Raw genomic sequence first — 21,393 nt, 5'->3', positions numbered from 1 at the left:
GCACAATAATTTGATCCTATGTTTCTGGTCGGAGCTATTTCCTGAGGTACCGGTTTCCGGTAGCTCTGCCCGCCGGGAAATAGGAAGTCAACATGTCGACTCTGTACAAGAACAGGTGAGGAGGGAGAAATCCGGAGGTGGTGTCTGTGGCCGCCAGTGGGGTTTCCCCGTTAATAATAGGCCGCCTGGTAGGGAGGCACCGCCGGGAGATTTCTCTTTGTTTCCCTAGGGAGCTCTTAATGGCTGCACTGAATATGGAGACATATCCAGAGTAGGGGAAGTGAGTGGGGGGATGAGGAGAGGGGGATGGGAGGAGAGGGGGATGGGAGGAGAGGGGGGTGAGAAGGGGGGTTGGGGGTGAGGAGGGGGGTTGGGGGTGAGGAGGGGAGGGTTGGGGGTGAGGAGGGGTAGGGATGGGAGGGGAGGGGGTGAGGATGGGAGGGTTGGGGGTGAGGAGGGGTAGGGATGGGAGGGGAGGGGATGAGGAGGGGTAGGGATGGGAGGGGAGGGGGTGAGGAAGGGTAGGGATGGGAGGGGAGGGGGTGGGGATGTAGAGGGGGAGGGGGATGGGGATGGGTGGGGGGTGGGGATGTAGAGGGGGAGGGGGATGGGGATGGGTGGGGTAGAGGTGAGGAGGGATGGGAGGGGTGGGGGGGTGAGGACGGAGGGGAGGGGTGAGGAGGGATGGGGCTGAAAGGGGTGAGGGTTAAGAGGGGTGTGGGTTGGGGATGGGAGGGGTGGGGGTGGGGATGGGATGGGTGGGAGGGGTGGGGATGGGAGGGGTGGGGATGGGAGGGGTGGGGATGGGATGGGTGGGGGTGGGAGGGGTGGGAGTGAGGAGGGGTGGGGGTGAGAAGAGGTAGGGATGGTGGGGGTGAGGAGGGGTGGGGATGGTGGGGGTTAGGATGGTGGGGGTGAGAAGGGGTAGCGATGGGGGTGGGGGTGAGGAGGGGTGGGGGTGTTGGTGGTTGGGATGGTGGGGGTGAGGAGGGGTGGGGGTGTTGGTGGTTGGGATGGTGGGGGTGAGGAGGGGTGGGGAGGGGTGGGGGTGAGGGGAGGGGAGGGGTGGGGGTGAGGAGAGGGGGATGGGAGGGGTGAGGAGGGTTGGGGCAGGGATGGGAGTGGGTAGGGATGGGAGGGGGTGTGGATGTAGATGGGGATGGGTGGGGTGGAGGTGAGGGATGGGAGGGGTGGGCTTGGGAGGGGAGGGGTGAGGAGGGGTGGGGGTGAGGAGGGGTGGGGATGGGAGAGGTGGGGGTGGGTACGGGTGGGGTTGAGGAGGGGGAGGGATGGAGTGAGGAGGGGTGGGGGTGAGGAGGGGTAGGGATGGGAGGGGTGGGGGTGAGGAGGGGTAGGGATGGGAGGGTTGGGGGTGAGGAGGGGTAGGGATGGGAGGGTTGGGGGTGAGGAGGGGTAGGGATGGGAGGGTTGGGGGTGAGGAGGGGTAGGGATGGGAGGGTTGGGGGTGAGGAGGGGTAGGGATGGGAGGGTTGGGGGTGAGGAGGGGTAGGGATGGGAGGGTTGGGGGTGAGGAGGGGTAGGGATGGGAGGGTTGGGGGTGAGGAGGGGTAGGGATGGGAGGGTTGGGGGTGAGGAGGGGTAGGGATGGGAGGGTTGGGGGTGAGGAGGGGTAGGGATGGGAGGGTTGGGGGTGAGGAGGGGTAGGGATGGGAGGGTTGGGGGTGAGGAGGGGTAGGGATGGGAGGGTTGGGAGTGAGGAGGGGTGGGAGGGGTGGGGTTGAGGAGGGGTGGGAGGGGTGGGGGTGAGGAGGGGTAGGGATGGGAGGGGTGGGGGTGAGGAGGGGTGGGGGTGAGGAGGGGGAGGGATAGGGTTGGGAGGGGTGGGGGTGAGGAGGGGTGGGGGTGAGGAGGGGTGGGGGTGAGGAGGGGTGGGGGTGAGGAGGGGTGGGCGTGAGGAGGGGTAGGGGTGGGAGGGGTGGGGGTGAGGAGGGGGCGGGATAGGGTTGAGGAGGGGTAGGGATGGGAGGGGTGGGGGTGAGGAGGGGTGGGGGTGAGGAGGGGTGGGGATGGTGGGGGTGAGGAGGGGTGTGGAGGGTAGGGGTGGGGGGGGTGAGGAGGGGTGGGGATGGGGATGGGAGGGGTGGGGGTGAGGAGGGGTAGGGATGGGGATGGGAGGGGTGGGGGTGAGGAGGGGTGGCGATGGTGGGGGTAGGGATGGTGGGGGTGAGAAGGGGTAGCGATGGGGGTGAGGAGGGGTGGGGATGGGGATGGGAGGGGTGGGGGTGAGGAGGGGTGGGGGTGAGGAGGGGTGGGGGTGAGGAGGGGTGGCGATGGTGGGGGTGAGAAGGGGTAGCGATGGGGGTGAGGAGGGGTGGGGATGGGGATGGGAGTGGTGGGCGTGAGAAGAGGTAGGGATGATGGGGGTGGGGGTGAGGAGGGGTAGGGGTGAGGAGGGGTCGGGGTAGGGATGGTGGGGGTGGGGGTGAGGAAGGTTGGGGGTGAGGAGGGGTGGGGATGGTGGGGGTGAGAAGGGGTAGCGATGGGGGTGGGGGTGAGGAGTGGTGGGGATGGGAGGTGTGGGGGTGAGAAGAGGTAGGGATGGTGGGGGTGAGGAGAGGGGGATGAGAGGGGTAGGGGTGGGAGGTGGGGGCGGGGAGGGGTGGGGATGGGGACGGATGGGGATGGGGGTGAGGAGGGGTAGGGGTGGGGTAGGGATGGGAGGGGTGAGGAGGGGTAGGGATGGGAGGGGTTGGTAGGGGTGGGGAGGGGGGTGGGGAGGGGTGGGTTGGGGGGGTGAGGACGGAGGGGAGGGGTGGCGGTGAGGAGGGATGGGGCTGGAAGGGGTGGGGTTGGGGATGGGAGGGGTGGGGGTGAGGGGTAGGGGCTGAGGAGGGGTGGGGGTGAGGAGGGGTGGGGGTGAGGAGGGGTGAGGGTGAGGAGGGGTGGCGATGGTGGGGGTGAGGAGGGGTGGGGATGGGGATGGGGGGGGTGGGTGAGGAGGGGTGTGGAGGGTAGGGGTGAGGGGGGGGTGAGGAGGGGTGGGGAGGGGTGGGGGTGAGGAGGGGTGGGGAGGGGTGGGGGTGAGGGGTGGGGATGGGGATGGGAGGGGTGGGGATGAGGTGGGGTAGTGATGGTGGGGGTGAGGAGGGATGGGGGTGAGGAGAGGGGGATGGGCGGGGTGGGTGAGGAGGGGTAGGGATGGGAGGTGGGGGTGAGGAGGGGTGTGGAGGGTAGGGGTGGGGGGGGTGAGGAGGGGTGTGGAGGGTAGGGGTGGGGGGGGTGAGGAGGGGTGGGGATGGGGATGGGAGGGGTGGGGGTGAGGAGGGGTGGCGATGGTGGGGGTAGGGATGGTGGGGGTGAGAAGGGGTAGCGATGGGGGTGAGGAGGGGTGGGGATGGGGATGGGAGGGGTGGGCATGAGAAACGGTAGGGATGATGGGGGTGGGGATGGTGGGGGTGAGAAGGGGTAGCGATGGGGGTGGGGGTGGAGAGCGGGATGGGAGGGGTGGAGGTAAGGAGAGGGGGATGGGAGGGGTGGGGGTGAGGAGGGGTGTGGAGGGTAGGGATGGGGATGGGAGGGGTGGGGGTGAGGAGGGGTAGGGATGGGAGGGATAGGGATGGGATGGGAGGGGGGTGGGGATGTAGAGGGGGAGGGGGATGGGGATGGGTGGGGTAGAGGTGAGGAGGGATGGGAGGGGTGGGGGGGTGAGGACGGAGGGGAGGGGTGAGGAGGGATGGGGCTGAAAGGGGTGAGGGTTAAGAGGGGTGTGGGTTGGGGATGGGAGGGGTGGGGATGGGAGGGGTGGGGGTGGGGATGGGATGGGTGGGGGTGGGAGGGGTAGGGATGGGGATGGGAGGGGTGGGAGTGAGGAGGGGTGGGGGTGAGAAGGGGTAGGGATGGGACGGGTGGGGGTAAGAAGAGGTAGGGATGGTGGGGGTGAGGAGGGGTGGGGATGGTGGGGGTTGGGATGGTGGGGGTGAGAAGGGGTAGCGATGGGGGTGGGGGTGAGGAGGGGTGGGGGTGTTGGTGGTTGGGATGGTGGGGGTGAGGAGGGGTGGGGGTGAGGAGGGGTAGGGATGGGAGGGTTGGGGGTGAGGAGGGGTAGGGATGGGAGGGTTGGGGGTGAGGAGGGGTAGGGATGGGAGGGTTGGGGGTGAGGAGGGGTAGGGATGGGAGGGTTGGGAGTGAGGAGGGGTAGGGATATGATGGGTGGGGGTGAGGAGGGGTAGGGACATGATGGGTGGGGGTGAGGAGGGGTAGGGATATGATGGGTGGGGGTGAGGAGGGGTAGGGATATGATGGGTGGGGGTGAGGAGGGGTAGGGATATGATGGGTGGGGGTGAGGAGGGGTAGGGATATGATGGGTGGGGGTGAGGAGGGGTGGGGGTGAGGGGGAATGGGGGTGAGGAGGGGTGGGGGTGGGGTTGAGGAGGCGTGGGGGTGAGGAGGGGGAGGGATAGGGTTGAGGAGTGGTAGGGGTGGCAGTGAGGAGGGGTGGGGGTGAGGAGGGTTAGGGATATGATGGGTGGAGGGTGAGGAGGGGTAGGGTAGGGATGGGAGGGGTCAGTGTGAGGAGGGGTAGGGATGGGAGGGGATGGGAGGGGTGGGGGTGAGGAGGGGTAGGGATGGGGATGGGAGGGGTGGGGGTGAGGAGGGGTAGGGATGGGAGGGATGGGGATGGGAGGGGTGGGGGTGAGCAGGGATGGGGATGGGAGGGGTGGGGGTGAGGAGGGGTAGGGATGGGAGGGATGGGGATGGGAGGGGTGGGGGTGAGGAGGGATGGGGATGGGAGGGGTGGGGGTGAGGAGGGATGGGGATGGGAGGGGTAGGGGTGAGGAGGGATGGGTATGGGAGGGGTGGGGGTGAGGAGGGGTGGGGATGGGGGGGTTGTGGGGGACGTGTGGGGGTGGGGAGGTATGGGGATGGGAGATATGGGGATGGGAGGTGGGGGGGTGGGGATGTGGAGGGGATGAGATGGGGTGTGGGGCTGGGGAGGGGGTGGGGAGGGGTGGGGTTGAGGAGGGGTGGGGATGGGAGGGTGTGGGGATGGGGACGGGGGGGTGGGTAGGGGTGGGGTTGAGGAGGGGTGGGGATGGTAGGGTGTGGGGATGGGGATGGGGGGGTGGGGAGGGGTGGGGTTGAGGAGGGGTGGGGATGGTAGGGTGTGGGGATGGGGATGGGGGGGTGGGGAGGGGTGGGGTTGAGGAGGGATGGGAGGGGTGAGGGTGAGGAGGGGTGGGGATGGGAGGGGTATGGGTGAGGATGGGAGAGGTGGGGGTGAGGGGGTGGGGAAATGGTGGGGGGTGAGGGGAGGGTTGGGGGGAGGAGGTGGGTTGTGGAGGAGGGGGCTGAGGTGAAGGAGAAGTGAGTTTGCAAGATTAAATATTAAGACTACTCAATGCTCAGCTGTTTAGATGTTAGGCTCCCTCCTTCAGTGACCAGTTTTAAATAAATATTGTTGAGACTGCTGTGTGTGTTTTGATTGGACAGATGTTTTTGGTCTTAAACCCAATGTGAATTGCATTGTCGACAGTGCTGGTGTTTTGGGTCTCTGAAATAACCTTTGCTAATAGGATGGTGTTTTTTTTTTGTTGTTAGAATTGCTGAGTTCAAAGATGCTCTGAATGAACCAAAGATCAGCCTCACCAAACTACAGGAACTTTGCTTCAGTGGTAAGGAGAGTGGTCTCTCGTTTCAGTATCAGATTCTGCAGAGCTGGTGGCAAGGTGCCTGTACAAATTTGTAGCCTATTTCTGCTGAAGGTATAGAACCGATGCTAATTGATCTTCACTTTTAAAAGGAGCTGCTTTCATCTCTAACTTAGAATAGTTTTGGTGCAGTGAGGTGCTGATTGACACTGAGTTCTGAAAGCTATTTCTGGGTTAACACTGAGTTCTGAATATAAATTTAAAAAATGATATATGAATGTGAATTTTAAAAAATGAAAATATAAAGCATCTTTTACTGCAAAATGCACTTTCTAAACCAGTCAGCAAAGTCCATAAAGGATCAGCTACTCTTAAAGAATTTTGAATATAAAAACTAATCTGACACTTTTATTTCTCACTGACCCTCTCGCACGACTTTTCATATTTTGTTTGAAATGTAATGCATGATATTCCCCGCATGAGGTTGAAGGGAATTATCTGGTTTGTATGAATAACGTTATAACTGAAGGTCTGTTATTCTGGATTGGGCTGGAGAAAACTCATCATTGTCTCTCAGGTGGAGACGTGATCTCTGACAGACCTGCCAAGTATACAGGCCTCCCCAGGTTGGGCTATTATGAGAAATCCTCCAATATAATTGTGGGATGAATGTGGCTATTCTGTGTTTCACAATGCTCTTTACTGTACATAAGTCACAGCTTCTCCCCATTTCTCTCCACAGGGATTCCATTTGAAGGGGGGCTGCGCTCGCTTTGTTGGAAGGTGGGTTTTCATTTGAGACAAAATTAGGGTTGCCAACTTTGGCTGGACTTATCTCTGGAAGTTTCATCATGTAATCTTCGACTCGCAATGGCCCTGCTGGGTCAAATGGCCTTTCTTCTGATCTTATACTTTTATAACTATAGATGGGAGGGTTCAAAAAAAGTGAATAAAATGCAGTTTTCTTTCAATGCCCCAATGATTTCTTTTCCTGGTGTTGCTCACAGCAGTTTCCAAGAGATTAATCATTCAATCCTGGAGGTGACAGGACAATCCTAGAGGGTTGACAACCTGAAACTAAATTGAGCTTCTTGTTCTAACACTGTTATTGCACTGGGCACACAAAAGGGAAGTTTGTAAACAGTGTTCATAAAAATGGGCTGTGTGAAACCTGTTTCATGGCATTGTACTCAGTGACGTTAGAGTCTGGCTTTGTGCCTGAGCAGTTGTGGATTGAAATAGTCCTGCTAATTTACCTGGGTCAGTGCCTCTGTTGATTTGAAACCAGGCGACTGCCTCATTTTGTACAAATTTTTTAAAAAAATGATACAATTTTAAATTGGACAACCAAAGGTCAGGGTTAAGTAATTGGCTAAAGAATCAGAGGGAAATGAGACATTTTTACACACCGAGTTTATAATCTGGGATTTGTGGTGGGAAAGGGTGGAAATAGTAACTGTTGTGGGGCGTTGGTCACATCTCAGTAGCTTTGAAGTCTTTGTAATCTTTAGCAGGTTAACTGTAAGTCTTTATTAACCACTAGAATTATTTACAAATATACAATAAAGGCTACAAGCTATGAGTTGCCTCCATGCTTGGATCTGTACATGGTTCTGTCTAACACCACACTGATCCTAGGTACGGATCATATGTTCTCTTGTGTCACTGTTGGGTGGTACTGTACTCAGTCCCACGTTAACCCTATGTGCCAGGCCTTTATACTGTACCTCCCCACCAAGCCTTTATCCAATGTATTTAGTGTTACTAGTTTAATTCATGTCTTACATTGTTATTACTACAGTCTCATTACCCCACCTACCCACTTCAAGTCCTTGAATTCAAAGGTCCAGACAGCCTGGAGGTCTTATAACCCTTCCATAACTCACTACTGTTGGTGGAGTGGTAGGGTCTGTCATTGTTGGTTCTTCCTGTAGGTTGGAGATTTTTCTGGTATCTGGGTATGTTTTTATCCTTTTCTTTCATGTTGAACCTGTCTCCTTGTCATTTCTTTCACTTTTTCCATTGTCGTAAGGGTCGCCTTAGTGCCCAATGTGGCTGGGGATGGACATTCCCGTGATGAGAATGAAGTTTTGTGGTACGCTAACCTCTGTGTATCGCTGCCATAATGGATGGCTGCTACCAGGTTCCAGCATCTTTTGTGGCTTTGGCATGCCAGCTGGGAATTGCAGCATATGTTTGGTGGTTGCAGTGTTGACCTGCTGTACTGTCATTGGAGCCGGAGGTTGAGGCTCATTGGACACCCTCTGCTTGAGGCATTGTGGTGGTTACCTCCTGGGTGTTTGGCTGGCCTGACCATTGTAGGTTTCCTGGCACCTGTAAGGAGAATAGACAAACCTGTTCCGCAGACAGAGAAGATAGTTCAGAGCTGAAGTCTCAGTCAGGATACTCTTTTTTTGAGTACTTGGGAACTTGCAGTTCTGTATAATTTACAGCAGTGGTTGTCTTGACATCTTTTGTTTGGTCCAGGGCTACACAGGCATCTCTGCTCAAGAGAGAGAAAGGCTGGTTACAGATGACATACAGCAGCTTGAAGATCTGTTTGGCGCTATACCTTAGTGATTCCTGAATCATGCCTATGACTGGAAGTTGGATTCCTCTGGGACCATAGAATAGTGTGTCTCTTGTTCGAAGCTAGAGGTCTTTTAGCCGTGGTTCTTTGTCCAACAGAACTGTTACACTGGCTCTTGTGTCTAATTTAAAATTTGTTAAATAACCATTGATTGCAATGTCTGCACTCCAAAATGAGAAACCAAGTTCTATGATCTCACCCAAGAAGCAAGGCTGTTTCCTCTGGTCTTGCAGTCTCGACACCGTGGATAATCTGGGCCTTCTGTGCTTTTGTGTTTTTGCCCCACAATTTGTGTAGTGTCCAATCCTGTTGCTCTGGAAGCATTGGGCTGAACTCGCAGGACATTAATCTCACCTGTGGGGATGCTCCACAGCATTGGAATGGTTGCTCTGCCGGCCAGTTCAATTATTGCTTTCCCTGGTCTGGAGTTTTGGTCTTTGTTGCTTAGCCAGCTGGATTGTGGGTTGGCCTCTACAGCACAGTTTATTCTGTTCCTCTAAAAAGGTCCTGTGCTGCTCATGGAGTTCTGACTGTCCAACTATCTGGATTGCCTTTTCCAGGGTTAGATTTTTCCTTGCAGGAATGTCACCCACTACTGTTCCATCTCTGAGTTCTGATTTTAAATCTCTGTACTTGCAAATTTCTGCCATCCTGTACAGATCATCAGTGAAGGAATCAACAGGCTCTCCTGGCTGTTGGACTCTCTTATTGAATTTCGCTCTTTCGAGTATTTTATTTCTTCTTAGATTAAGATAAATGTTGAATAATTTTAATACCTCTTCAAATTTTGCGATGATTCATTAATTCCCTGTCTTGCAATGTCATCTGCAATTGGGCCTACTGAGTAAAGCAGTAGGTTGACCTGCCCTTCTGACTTTTTATTTAAAGCTGAAGCGAAGCTGTATTTAAATTTTCTCCTCTCAAAGTCCCCAATTTTGTGACTCTTATTGGCCTTTGATTAGTCTGAATTGACTTGGAAGTGTGGAATTATGATCCTGGTTGAAAATTTAAAAAGTGTACGTTCTGCTAAGAGCTGTCTCATTTTCAATGCTGTCACTGTTCACTGGGTGACAAAGCGATTTCCCGCACTTGCCAGTTTTGGCAGGCTCTGCAACAATGGCAATCATGCTTATCTTAAAAAAAACTTCCAACACTGGCCGTCTGAAGCTTCCTGAAGAATTCTCTTGCTCAGCGTTTTACTTTAAAGTTGCAAATTGGTTGAATCATGGCTTTTGCTTTCTTTCAGTTGACTTTAGAAGCTGCAATCCCCCCAGATTATTTTGATTATTCTTTTTCTGTTTCGGAGTGGGCTCAGACACCACGGTGACTCACATCAGGTTTTAGCGTTTGCTTTTTTTTCAAACTGTACTTCTGACTCTGAATTATTTAAAGCTTTCTCAGGACTGGCCTGGAATTTTAAAAGATTTGGCTCACTCTGCTGACTCTGCACTTTGGGATTTGAAGCTAAACTTCCAAAGGAGCTGCAATGGAGTCTTCTGCAGTGAGGAATTTTAATCCCCTGCCTTTAGCTTCCAAATCTTTCTTTGGATTTGGTCAGACTGCTTCGATTAATTTCTTCTCATTCTCCCAGCATTTTCATTTTTCTCTGCATCTTCACTGAGGTTTTGGATTTTTCACAAGCTGCCATATTGTACGCTGTTGGTTACAGCTCGGTGGGTTTGATGAAGTCTTTGTAGGTCTTAGCAGGTTAACTGTAAGTCATCCAATACTCTTGACCACTGTTCAGTCTCTGAGTTCTGATTTTAAATCCCTGTACTTGCAAATTTCTGCCATCCTGTACAGATCATCAGTGAAGGAATCAACAGGTTCTCCTGGCTGTTGGACACTCTTATTGAATTTGGCTCTTTCAAGTATTTTATTTCTTCTTAGATTAAAATAAATGTTGACTGATTTTAATACCTCTTCAAATTTTGCGATGGCTCATTAATTCCCTGTCTAGAGCTATCTCCATGCTTGGGTCTGCGCACAGTTCTGTCTAACGCCACACTGACCCCTAGGTGCGGATCATGTGTTCTCTTACACCACTGTGTGGGTGGTACTTTACTCAGTCCCAAGTTAACCCTATATGTGCCAGACCCTTATACTGCAGTAACTTTCAAAAGTGAATTGGATAAATACTGGAAAGTAGAAAGGTTTGCTAAGCTATGGGGAAGGAACAGGGGATGTGGGATTAATTAGACAACTCTGTCAGGTGCAATGGCCCCCCTTCCTTTGCTCTAACATTCTATTGTCTAAAGTAATTAGTGGCAGCTCTCTTGGAGACCTGGTGAATATGCCCAGCAAGGAGCCAAACAGTGCAGGACTGAGAGGCCCCAAACTGGCGCCGTCTCCCACTGTCTTCTGCGCCCATCCCCCAACCAGCCTGCTCACTCGCTTATTGCAAAAAAAAAAAAATTGCCCATTTCAGCTCGGGTGGCGGTGTTGTTTCACAGGGCCTCAAGTTTCTGCGTTGGGTTGGGTAGGGGACAGAGGTGAAGGACAATCTTCCAGGGTTCTTGCTCCCTCTATCACCACACCAAACCCCTGCTGCAGAATGTGGCTATTTGATTGGGTTTGGTAGTGAAGCCAATACTAATCAAAGACTGTCCCACACTCACTCTGAAGGTTCCTGTGACTGGTTGTGTGAGGTACCAGTTGGTGTCAGGGAATCCAGCCCTTCAGCTAGCATTCTTGACTCCTTCACTTGTTTCAGTGCAAACTAAGATCAAATTGTGATGAATTTCAATATAGACAATTGTGCGGTGGTACATTCAGATAGGAAGGCTTGAGGGGTGACCAGATAGAGGATGAAAGAATTTGATTGGGTAGACTTACAGAAGTTCTTTTCACTTATGGGGAAGATCAGAGCTAGGAGTCATAAATATAAGCCAATCACTAATAAATTGAACAAAAAAATTCAGAGGGCCTTGACCCAGAGAGTGGTGAAAATGTGGAACTTACTATCACAGAGTGGTTGAGGTGATTAGTATAGATGCATTTAAGAGGAAGCTAGACAAACACACGAGGGAGAAGGGAATAGAATGATGCGATGATGAAGGCTGAGAGGAGACTGGCGTGGAAAATAAACAGGAGCATGGATCAGTTGCACACAATGGCCTGTTAGTGCAATGGACTCTAACAAGCCCTTGCCTTGCTGGTTCTGTCTTATTAGCTTTGTTTTTTAATCCATGGTTTCTTGTCTGCTTCCAGATCCTCCTCAATTACCTTCCCACTGAGCAGACCCAGTGGAGTTCCTTCCTGAAGAAACAGAGGTGAGAGGACACTTTTCTATCGATACATATGGGTGACTCCACCTCCTGGAACCATCAATGTCAACTCAGTGGTTTGAAGAAGGGTGCGAGGGGGTGGGCGAGGGGTTAAGTGAGAGTTCACAGTCTCAGCTAAAGCATTTGGAGATTTCATCCTTTTATTTTAGCAGGTGAGGCGAAAGGGAGCCTTAATCCCTTCACCGTGTATCAGCAGAGCTCCGCTCACAGTCCCGTACCCATCGACCTCGCCCCCTGCACACAATTGATTTCCATTGAGTATCAGCAGCAATATGCCAGTCCACAGAGTCCTTGAAAATTCCAACACAGTCTTATAGGGAAACTGATTAGTTTTTGGGAGCCTGCCTTACAGCACTAATGTGCTGTAAAAATATAAAAATAATGTTTCCTAATATTCACCATTTAGTAAAGTCCTCATTTGTGGTTAGTCTGCCATTCCTGATATATAGAAGGGATCTTTTAATTAATTGAGCAATATTTGTTAAACGAACAGACTCAATGGGCTGTATGTGTGGTACCCTCTGTGGTGTACTGGTCTATGAAATCACCTTTAGCATAGAATATGTTCGGTATTCCTTCTCCTTGAGGTCCCATGCCGTAAGAGGGCTTTGTGACCATGGACTTCCTTTGGATTGGTCCATGACTATGCTTGGCTAAGATTGTAGTGGTTTGCTGTTGCCTCCTGCAGTATGGCTGACCAAGAAACACTTCTGCTCTTATTGCCTGCTATCAGGCATATTGGAAGAATTCACAGGCTGGTAATGAACCTTTTGGATAAAGCTCTGATCTTCCCCATAAGTAGAAACATCTTCTCTACATCAAACCGATCAATCTCTTTCATCCTCTATCAGGTCACCCCTCAGCTTTCCTACATGAATGTACCACCTCACAATTATCTATATTGAACCTGTTATAAATGCACCTTCCTTGACCTCGAGTGGGTCTTGAACCCGGAATCTTCTAGCCCAGAGGGAAGGACACTACCACTGCACCATAGGACCCCAGCTATGTTAGGTAATACATGGTATTAAAGTGCACCATCCAGCTTATAGCACAATATTTTTAATGCACCCTCTTTTCAGTGAGAGGCAGGATGAGAGTGGCCATTGGGATGTTTTCGGTTTCAGGAGTCTGTAAGCATAGTGTTCTGTCAGAGCTAGTGGAACTGGGGCCTGGGTTTAGCCTGATCTCGAGTTGTTTATTCAATTGCAGGGAGATTTATGCACAGTTCTTGAAGGAGATGATTATTCAGCCTGGAATCGCCAAGGCAAATCTGGGCTTCATCCGAGAGGATGTCACTCTAGAAGATCACGTGAGTCTCCTTCGCTTTCTGTCACACGAGATTTCATTAGTGACTGGTTTACAGGTGTTGACAACAAGTACTGGGTCTTTGTGCTTGTTTTGGACTGATCATAGGATTGTTTAAAATTCCCTTTGTGTATCTTCTCCACATTTCAAAAACTTTTCCTACTCATTTCTTCCTTTTCATGATCAGCCCCAAAATGTGGTAAGTAGCAATGCGTATCGCTCAAAGTGTAGTACCGTCTCTCAGCAGTGGTGATTCAATCCTCTGGATAATGTTGGACTGTTAGCATGATAAATCAGCCCTTTTAAACTGGATTTCACAATGATTAAAACAAAAGCAAGATGCTGGAAATCTGAAATAAAAGCAGAAAATGCTGAAAAATGCTCAGCAGGTCAGGCAGAGTGTCAGAATTTTAACATTTCAATTAGAAGAAAGTCTCCCTTGTGCAATTCCCACAGTATATTTCTTCCAATGAATTTTTTCCTTTTCTCTCGAATAGCCCTTGAATCCAAACCCTGACAGTCGATGGAACACATACTTTAAGGACAACGAGGTTCTCCTGCAAGTGGACAAAGATGTTCGGTAAGCAGGAGAGAAAAAAAAGTGAATAATGATGGAGCATCTTTCAGGTCCTTGGGACACCCCACCCCCCTCCCCAAATCACTTTCAGAGCCAGTGAATTACTTCTGAAGTGCCATTGCTTTTTGTAGGTAGAATCTAGCAGTCAATTTGTGCAGAGCAAGGGCCCTCAAACAGCGATCAGTTAGGAACACAGGAGCAGGAGGAAGCCATTCAGCCCCTCAAGGCTGCTCCACCATTCATTTAGATCCTGGCTGATCTGCACCTCAACTCCATTTACCTGCCTTGGCTCCATATCCCTTATTAAGAAAAATATATCAACCTCTGTCTCGATGGCTTCAATTCTCAGCATTCATAGCCTTTTGCGGGAGAGAATTTCACATTTTTTAATGTGGAAAAAAGTGGTTCTTGATCTCCCTTCTAATTGATGAAACTCTGATTTTAAGATCATGTCTCCCTCACTTTTGATTTCCCCACTCCTCCCAGCCAGAGGAAATAGTTTCTCCACATCAACCCTGTTGAATTCTTTTAACGTTTTAAGCATCTTGAGTAGATCACCCACTCGGCTGCTGCCCCCTCTCCGACTCCCAACCAAAACTTCAAAACTCAAGGGAATACAGGCCACGTTTATGCAACCTGTCCTTATAATTTAACCCTTCTTCAGCACGGCACCCCCTCTAGTAATTTTGTTTTGGTGGCGCCCTTGCCTGTTCTTTATAGCAGAACCATGGGTTGTTTACCCTCCATTCAAAGAGACAGATTTGGCCTCTGTTTAATGTCTCATTCAAAAGGCGCATACATCTGACAGCCTCTTACGCTCCTTAAATGATCGGCTCAGGACTCCTGGTGTGGGATTTCAATCCACAACCTTCAGACCCAATGCAAGAGAGCTCCCACTGAACCATGAAGCTTAAGCAACACATTTAATAGTGGTTACTTTAAAGCACCAAGTCACTCACTCTCTCTCTCTCTCTCTCTCTCTCTCTCTCTCCCCCCTCCACAAGCGCACACAAGAAGATAGCCGGCAGGGTCTGTGCACTTCAACCCCCAATTGCAGCAAAGCTGCATCCTCTAGGGGGCTGAATTTGGGGAGCAGGGAGAGAAGAGTCTTTGACTCCTCCATCACTATATCATTGGCTCACTCAACGTTTGGGGAAAGGGCTGGAAAGTAGATAAGATGGTTGCTTGCAAGATTTGTCTTTGTTTTAATCTATTCATTCTCTGGATGTGGGCGTGTTGGCATGGCTGGCATTTGCTGCCCATCTCTAGTTGTCCTGAGAAAGTGATGGAGATGGGCGTTGAACCGTTGCAGTCTGTGTATCAGTACCAATTCACTAAAGAGGAGGAACTACACTTGAGTTATAGAATCGTGCAGCTCAGTAGGAGTTCATTGGACTGCGCGTATAGCACAGGTACAATTAATCCCATTCTCCTGCACACTCTTCATAGTCTCACAGACCTTGCCTATAATGCGCTGTGCATTTCGTGTGTGATACTCTTAATTCATCACATCCAATGGCTTACGTCATTCTTGCTGTCAGTACCAGATTTGTAGGCCCCAGTAATTCACCCCAGTGTTACATTTCTGATTTTGGGTGATTGAAATCTCTTTAAGCATGTGCTTTTCACAGCACAAGTGGAGTGAATTTGAATGTTTCACCTGCTTGCCATTGCACTTTAAAGAATTTCCAGTTGAAGATTGCAACTCCAGAAATAAATGGCTTGATTTTACTGAAACTCTAATGATGACACCAGATCCCCCTGCTCGCCTGGGGAATCTCATGTGGTGTGCATGCAGGGGAGGGAGGAAAACGAGCCAAGAAAAGGTGGGGGTAGAATTGAAAGTGACTGTGCCTCTCTCCTATTGAAACCGCCTCTGCCCCCACCTCCAATCCCAACTTGTTTCTTTCTCCTAGACGGCTATACCCAGACATGGCGTTTTTCCAACGTCCCACTGACTACCCGTGCCTTCTGATCATGGACCCCCAGAATGAATTTGAAACACTTCGCAGGCGGGTAGAGCAGACTACCTTGAAGTCTCAGACTGTCGCGCACAATCGGAGCGGCGTTACGAACGTAAGGTCCTCAGTGTGGAATAATCCTGATACTTTTAATAATCAAATGGTAGCGATATGGTCTGTCTGGCATTTAATCAAATTCACCTTGCCCAATTCTTGCTGAGTTTAATCTTGTTGGGCATTTTCTGGCCCTTTGGTTATTGAACAGATTGTTGAACACACCCAACCATACGGCCTTCCATCTTACTAATCTCTCTTCAGTTCATAAAGTTTCATCCTTCTCCAATGTTATGCCGCTGGTCACAAAACTAAAAGATAAGATCTGCCAGTATATAATTTAAGCCAATACCGCCTGCTTTAGTTACATGTGCAGCACAGAAACAGGCCATTCAGCCCAACAGGTCTATTCTGGTATTTTCTTCCACACCAACCTTGTCCCTTCATCTCACCCTATCAGCATATCCTTCTATTCATTTATGCTATTGGCCTCATACTCCTTGTAATAGCACGTTCCATATTCTCACCACTCACTGGGTAGAGAAGTTTCTCCTGAATTGACTGGTGACTATTTTATATTTATGATTCCCCCCCCCGGCCAAACAATCCCTGTTTTGATCTCACCTTGTCTGCATCCAGTCTGTCATAAATATTAAAGACTTCTACACAAGAATTAGGAGCAGGAGTAGGCCATTCGGCTCCTCGAGCCTGCTTTGCTATTCAATGAGGACTAGGCTGATCTGACTGTGGCCTTGACTCCACTGTCCTGTCTTCCCTTCCATGACCCTTGCTGATAAAATATCTGTCTAACTCAGCCTTGAACATATTCAATGACCCAGCCTCCACAGCTCTCCGGGGAAGAGAATTCCACAGACTAACAACGTCAAAAAAAATTTTTATCTCAGTCTTAAATGGGAGACTTCTAGTTTTTAAACCGTGTCCCCTGGCTAGGACTCCTCCACAAGGGGAAACATCCTCTCAGCATCCACCCTGTCAAGTTCCATCGGGGGCTTATGTTTCAATAAGGTCACTTCTCAATCTTCCCAGGAATCGGTTGAGTGAACTTTTCCTGAACTGCTTCTAATGCAATTATATCCTTTCCTGAGTAAGGAAACCAAACCTGTACACAAACTCCCGTTGTGGTCTCACCAACGCCCTTTACAACTGTAGCATAACTTCCCTGCTTTTATATTCCATTCCCCTTCCAATAAGAGTGAAGATTCCATTTGCTTTCCTAATCATTCGCTGCACATGCATACCAACGTTTTGTGATTCACATACCAGGACACCCAGATCCCTCTGTACCGTAGACTTTTAAAATATGCTGCTTTTCTATTTTTGCTGCCAAAGTAGACAAGTTCATATATTTCCACATCCACCTGCCAAATTTTTGCCCCTCTCACTACTTATCTATATTCCTTTGTAGACTCATTACCTACTCTTGACAGCTTATGTTCCTACACATCCTGGTGTCATCAGCAAATTTAGCAACCATGCATTTGGTCCCTTCATCCAAAATTGCAAATAGTTGAAGCCCTAGTACTGATCCCTGTGGCACTCCATTAGTAACAGCTTGCCAACCCAAAAATGGTCTATTTATCCCTACTCTCTGCTTCCCATTAGCGAACCAGGCGGAGGCAGTGGTGTAGTGGTATTTTCACTGGACTCGTAATCCAGAGACCCAGGGTAATCCTTTGGAACCCAGCAGATGGTGGAATTTGAATTCAATCAATAAAAATCTGGAATTAAAATCTAATGATTTACTTATTAACAATGAAACCATTGTTGATTGTCGTAAAAACCCATCTGTTTCACTGTGGTCTGGCCTACATGTGACTCAGACCCACAGCAGTGTGGTTGACTCTTAATTGCCCTCTGACAATAAATGCTGGTCTAGCCAGTGACACCCATATCTTATGAATTGACCTGGGCACCGGAAACGACAATGGCAAACTCAGCCCTGTCGATCCTGCAAAGTCGTCCTTCCTAACATCTGGTGGCTTGTGCCAAAATTGGGAGAGTTGTCTCACAGGCTAGTCAAGCAACAGCCTGACATAATCATAACTTTACAGATAATGTCCCAGATACCACCTTCACCATCCCTGGGTATGTCCTGTCCCACTGGCAGGATAGACCCAGCAGAAGTGACGGCACAGTGGTATACAGTCGGGAGGGAGTTGCCTTGGGAGTCCTCAACATCTATTCTAGTCTCCATGAAGTCTCATCACATCAAATGTGGGCAAGGAAACTTCCTCCTGATTACCACATACCGCCCACCCTCTCCCCATAAATGATGAGTCAGTACTCCTCCATGTTGAACACCACTTTGACGAAGCACTGAGGGTGGCAAGGGCGCGGAATGTACGTTGGGTGGGGAACTTCAATATCTGTCACCAAGAGTGGCTCGGTAGCTGGCTGAGTGCTTTAGGACGTAGCTGATAGATTGGGTCTGCAGCAGGAGGTGAGGGAACCAACAAGAGGGAAAAACATACTTGACCTCATCCTCATCAAACTTTCTGCTGCAAAGGCATCTGTCCATGATAGTATTGATAGGAGTAACCACCACACAATACTTATGGAGATGAAGTCCCATCTTCACATTGAGGATACCCTCCATCGTGTTGCGTAGCACTGCTGCAATGCTAAATGGACAGATCGAGCAGATCTAGCAACTCAAGACCGGGCAACCATGAGGTGCTGTGGGCCATCAGTAGCAGCAGAATTGTACTCGAACACAATCTGTAACCTCATGGCCCGACATATCCCCCATTCTACCATTACCACCAAGCCAGGGGATCAACCCTGGTTCAATGAAGTGTGCAGGAGAGCATGCCAGGAGCAGCACCAGGCATACCTAAAAATGAGGCGACAACCTGATGAAGCTACAATGTAGGACTAGCGTGCCAAACAGAATAAGCAGCGAGTGATAGACAGATCTAAGTGACTCCACAGCCGAGGGATCAGATCTAAGCTCTGCAGTCCTGTCACATCCAGTCGTGAATGGTGGTGGGCAATTAAAAAACTTGCTGGAGGAGGAGGCTTCATTAATATCCCCATCCTCAATGATGGGGGAGTCCAGCATAACAGTGCAAAAGATAAGGCTAAAGCATTTGCTACAATATTCAGCCAGAAGTGCCGAGCGGATGATGTCTTGGCTCTCCTCTGGAGGTCCCCAGCATTACAGGTGGCAGTCTTCAGACAATTTGATTCACTCCACGTGATATCAAGAAAGAGCTGAAGACACTGGATAGTGCAAGGGCTATGGTTCATGGCAATATTACTGAAAACTTGCCCTCCAGATCTTGCTGTGCCCCTAGCCAAGCTGTTCCAGTACAGCTACGACACTGGAACATTGTCCACGTATGTCCTGTGCACAAGAAGCAATACAAATCCAACTCTGCCAATTACCACCCCATCAATCTACTTGCGATCATCAGCAAAGTGATGGAAGGGATCATCAACAGCGCTATCAAGCAGCACTAGCTTAGCAACAACCTGCTCATTGATGCCCAGTTTGGGTTCAGCCTGGGTCACTCAGCTCCTGACCTCATTACAGCCTTGGTACAAACGTGGACAAAAGAGCTGAACTCCCGAGGTGAGGTGAGAGTGACTGCCCTTGACACCAAGGGAGCATTTGACTAAGTGTGGCATCAAGGAGCTCCAGCAAAACTGGAGTCAGTGGGAATTGGGGAAAACTCTATGCTGGTTGGAGTCATATCTAGCACAAAGAAGAATGGTTGTTGGAGGTCAATCACCTCAGCTTCAGGACATCATTGCAGGAGCTCCTCATGGTAGTGTCCTAGGCCCGACCATCTTCAGCTGCTTCATCAATGACCTTCCTTCCATCATAAGGTCAGAACTGTGCAATGTTCACCATTTGTGACTCCTCAGATACTAAAGCAGTCCATGTCCAAATGGGGCAAGACCTGGACAATATCCAAGCTTGGGCTGATCAGTGGCAAGTAACATTTTCACCACACAAGTGCCAGGTGATGACCATCCCCAAAAGAGAGAATCTAACTATCGCCCCTTGACATGCAATGGTGCTACCATCCTGGGGGTCACCATTGAACAGAAATGGAACTGGACTAGCCCTGTGACTACAAGAGCAGGTCAGAGGCTAGGAATCCTGTGGTGAGTAACTCTTACCTGACTCCCCAAAGCCTGTCTTCCATCTACAAGGCACAAATGGAGAGTGTGATGGAATACTCTCTAGTTGCCTGGATGAGTGCAGCTCCAAGAACATTCAAGAAGCTTGACACCATCCAGGACAAAGCAGCCCACTTGATTGGCACCACATCCACAAACATTCATTCCCCCCACCACTGATGCACAGTGGCAGCAGTGTGTACCATCTACAGGATGTACTGCAGAAATTCACCAAGGCTCCTTGGACAGTACCTTCCAAACCCACAACCACTATCATCTAGAAGGACAAGGGCAGCAGATACATGGGAACACCATCTGGAAGTTCCCCTCCAACCCAGTCACCATCCTGACTTGGCAATATATCATGATTCCTTCACTGTCACTGGGTCAAATTCTTGGAACTGCGTCCCTAACAGCACTGTGGGTGTGCCTACACCACATGGACTGCAACGGTTCAAGAAGGCAGCTCACCACCACCTCAAGGGCAATTGGGTATGGGCAATAAATACTGGCCTGGCCAGTGACACCCACATCTCATGAATGAATTAAAAAAAAAATCCTCTATCCATGATATGTTACCCCCAACACCACGAGCACTTATTTTATGAAGTAACTTTTGATGTGACACCTTGTCAAACACCTCTTGGAAATCAAAGTACACCATATCTACAGGTTCCTTTTTATCCACTTTGCTTGTTACTTGATCAATGTTTGGCTTACAAATATGTAGTTTCCTGTTTTACCTCCTTCCTTTCTTGAATAGAGGTGTTACATTAGTGATTTTTCTAATTTGGGACTTTTCTGGAATCTAGGGAATTTAGGAATGTCACAGCCAGTGCATTAGCTATCTCTGCAACCACTTCTAAGAACCCTAGGGTGCAGGCCATCATGTCAACCCTCACTTCGACTAGTTTTCCAATACCTTTTTTTCTCCATAGTGATTGTTTTAAATTCCCTTTTATCGCTTGATTTTCAAGTATTCTTGGTATTTTTTGTCTTCTACAGTGAAGAGACACACAAAATACTTGTTTAATGTTTCTGCCATTTCCTTGCTTCCCATTATTAAATCTCCAGCCTCATCCTGTAAGGGTCACTTTAGTTACTCTCTTCCTTTTTAAATATCTATAAAAAGATAGCAAGAGTTTCTATATTTCTAGCTTGCTTACTCCAACTCTAATTTCTCCCTCATTATTTATTCTTTGCTGATTTCTAAAATCTGTCCGCTAACTTTCTCAGTATTATACACTCTTTCTTTCAATTTCATACTATCTTTAACTTAGCCACAGATGGTGCATCCTTCTCCTAGAGCCTTTTTCTCAATGGAATATATCTTTGCTGAGATGCAATATTTCCTTAAATGTCTGTCACTGCACCTCTACTGTTCTACCTTTTAACCTATTTTCCCAGTTCACTTTTGCCAACTCTGTCCTCATATATTTATAATTGCCCTTATTTAAGTTTAAGATACTAGTCTTAGACCCACACTCTCACCCCACTCTCCCTCAAACTGAATATGAGATCAATCATGTTATGATCACTGCTACCTAGAGGCTCCTTTACTGTGAGGTCATTAATTAAACCTGCCTCATTGCACATTACCAGATCTTGAATAGCCTGCTCCCTGGTTAGCTCTCAAACATGTTCTAAGAAATTGTCCTGAAAACACTTATCTTCCAGGCTTACCTTTTACGATCTGATTCGTCCAATCTGTAGCCTTTGTGTAGATTAAAGTCATCCATGATTATTACTGTACCATTCTTACAACCTCGTTATTTTTTCCTATATACCCGTTCTCCAGTGTAGTTACTATTAGGAGACCTAATTCTATCAGTTCATATCTCAGCCTTCTCTTTTCTAG

General features: G+C 49.7%; 1 protein-coding gene across 3 annotated transcripts in view; it reads left to right on the top strand.

Moving 5' to 3' along the window:
• Window positions 1–51: 51 nt before the first annotated feature.
• tbc1d13 (TBC1 domain family, member 13) overlaps window positions 52–21,393 on the top strand; it is a 38,432-nt gene continuing 17,090 nt past the window's right edge. Inside the window, exons 1-7 of one of the 3 annotated variants that reach the window (XM_041194147.1) lie at window positions 52–115; window positions 5,560–5,633; window positions 6,352–6,392; window positions 11,410–11,471; window positions 12,699–12,798; window positions 13,292–13,374; window positions 15,288–15,447. In XM_041194147.1, the coding sequence (XP_041050081.1) occupies window positions 93–115; window positions 5,560–5,633; window positions 6,352–6,392; window positions 11,410–11,471; window positions 12,699–12,798; window positions 13,292–13,374; window positions 15,288–15,447 (543 nt within the window). In that variant the 5' untranslated portion in view covers window positions 52–92. Of the gene's footprint in view, window positions 116–5,559; window positions 5,724–6,351; window positions 6,393–11,409; window positions 11,472–12,698; window positions 12,799–13,291; window positions 13,375–15,287; window positions 15,448–21,393 lie in introns of all 3 variants that reach the window. The other 2 variants (XM_041194148.1, XM_041194149.1) reach the window with 2 other exon arrangements.

This window comes from Carcharodon carcharias, chromosome 8 (genome assembly GCF_017639515.1).
Source record: "Carcharodon carcharias isolate sCarCar2 chromosome 8, sCarCar2.pri, whole genome shotgun sequence".
Lineage (NCBI taxonomy): Eukaryota > Metazoa > Chordata > Chondrichthyes > Lamniformes > Lamnidae > Carcharodon > Carcharodon carcharias.
The sequence above is the reverse complement of the archived record's forward strand: the minus strand, read 5'-3'. Positions and strand labels throughout refer to the sequence as shown.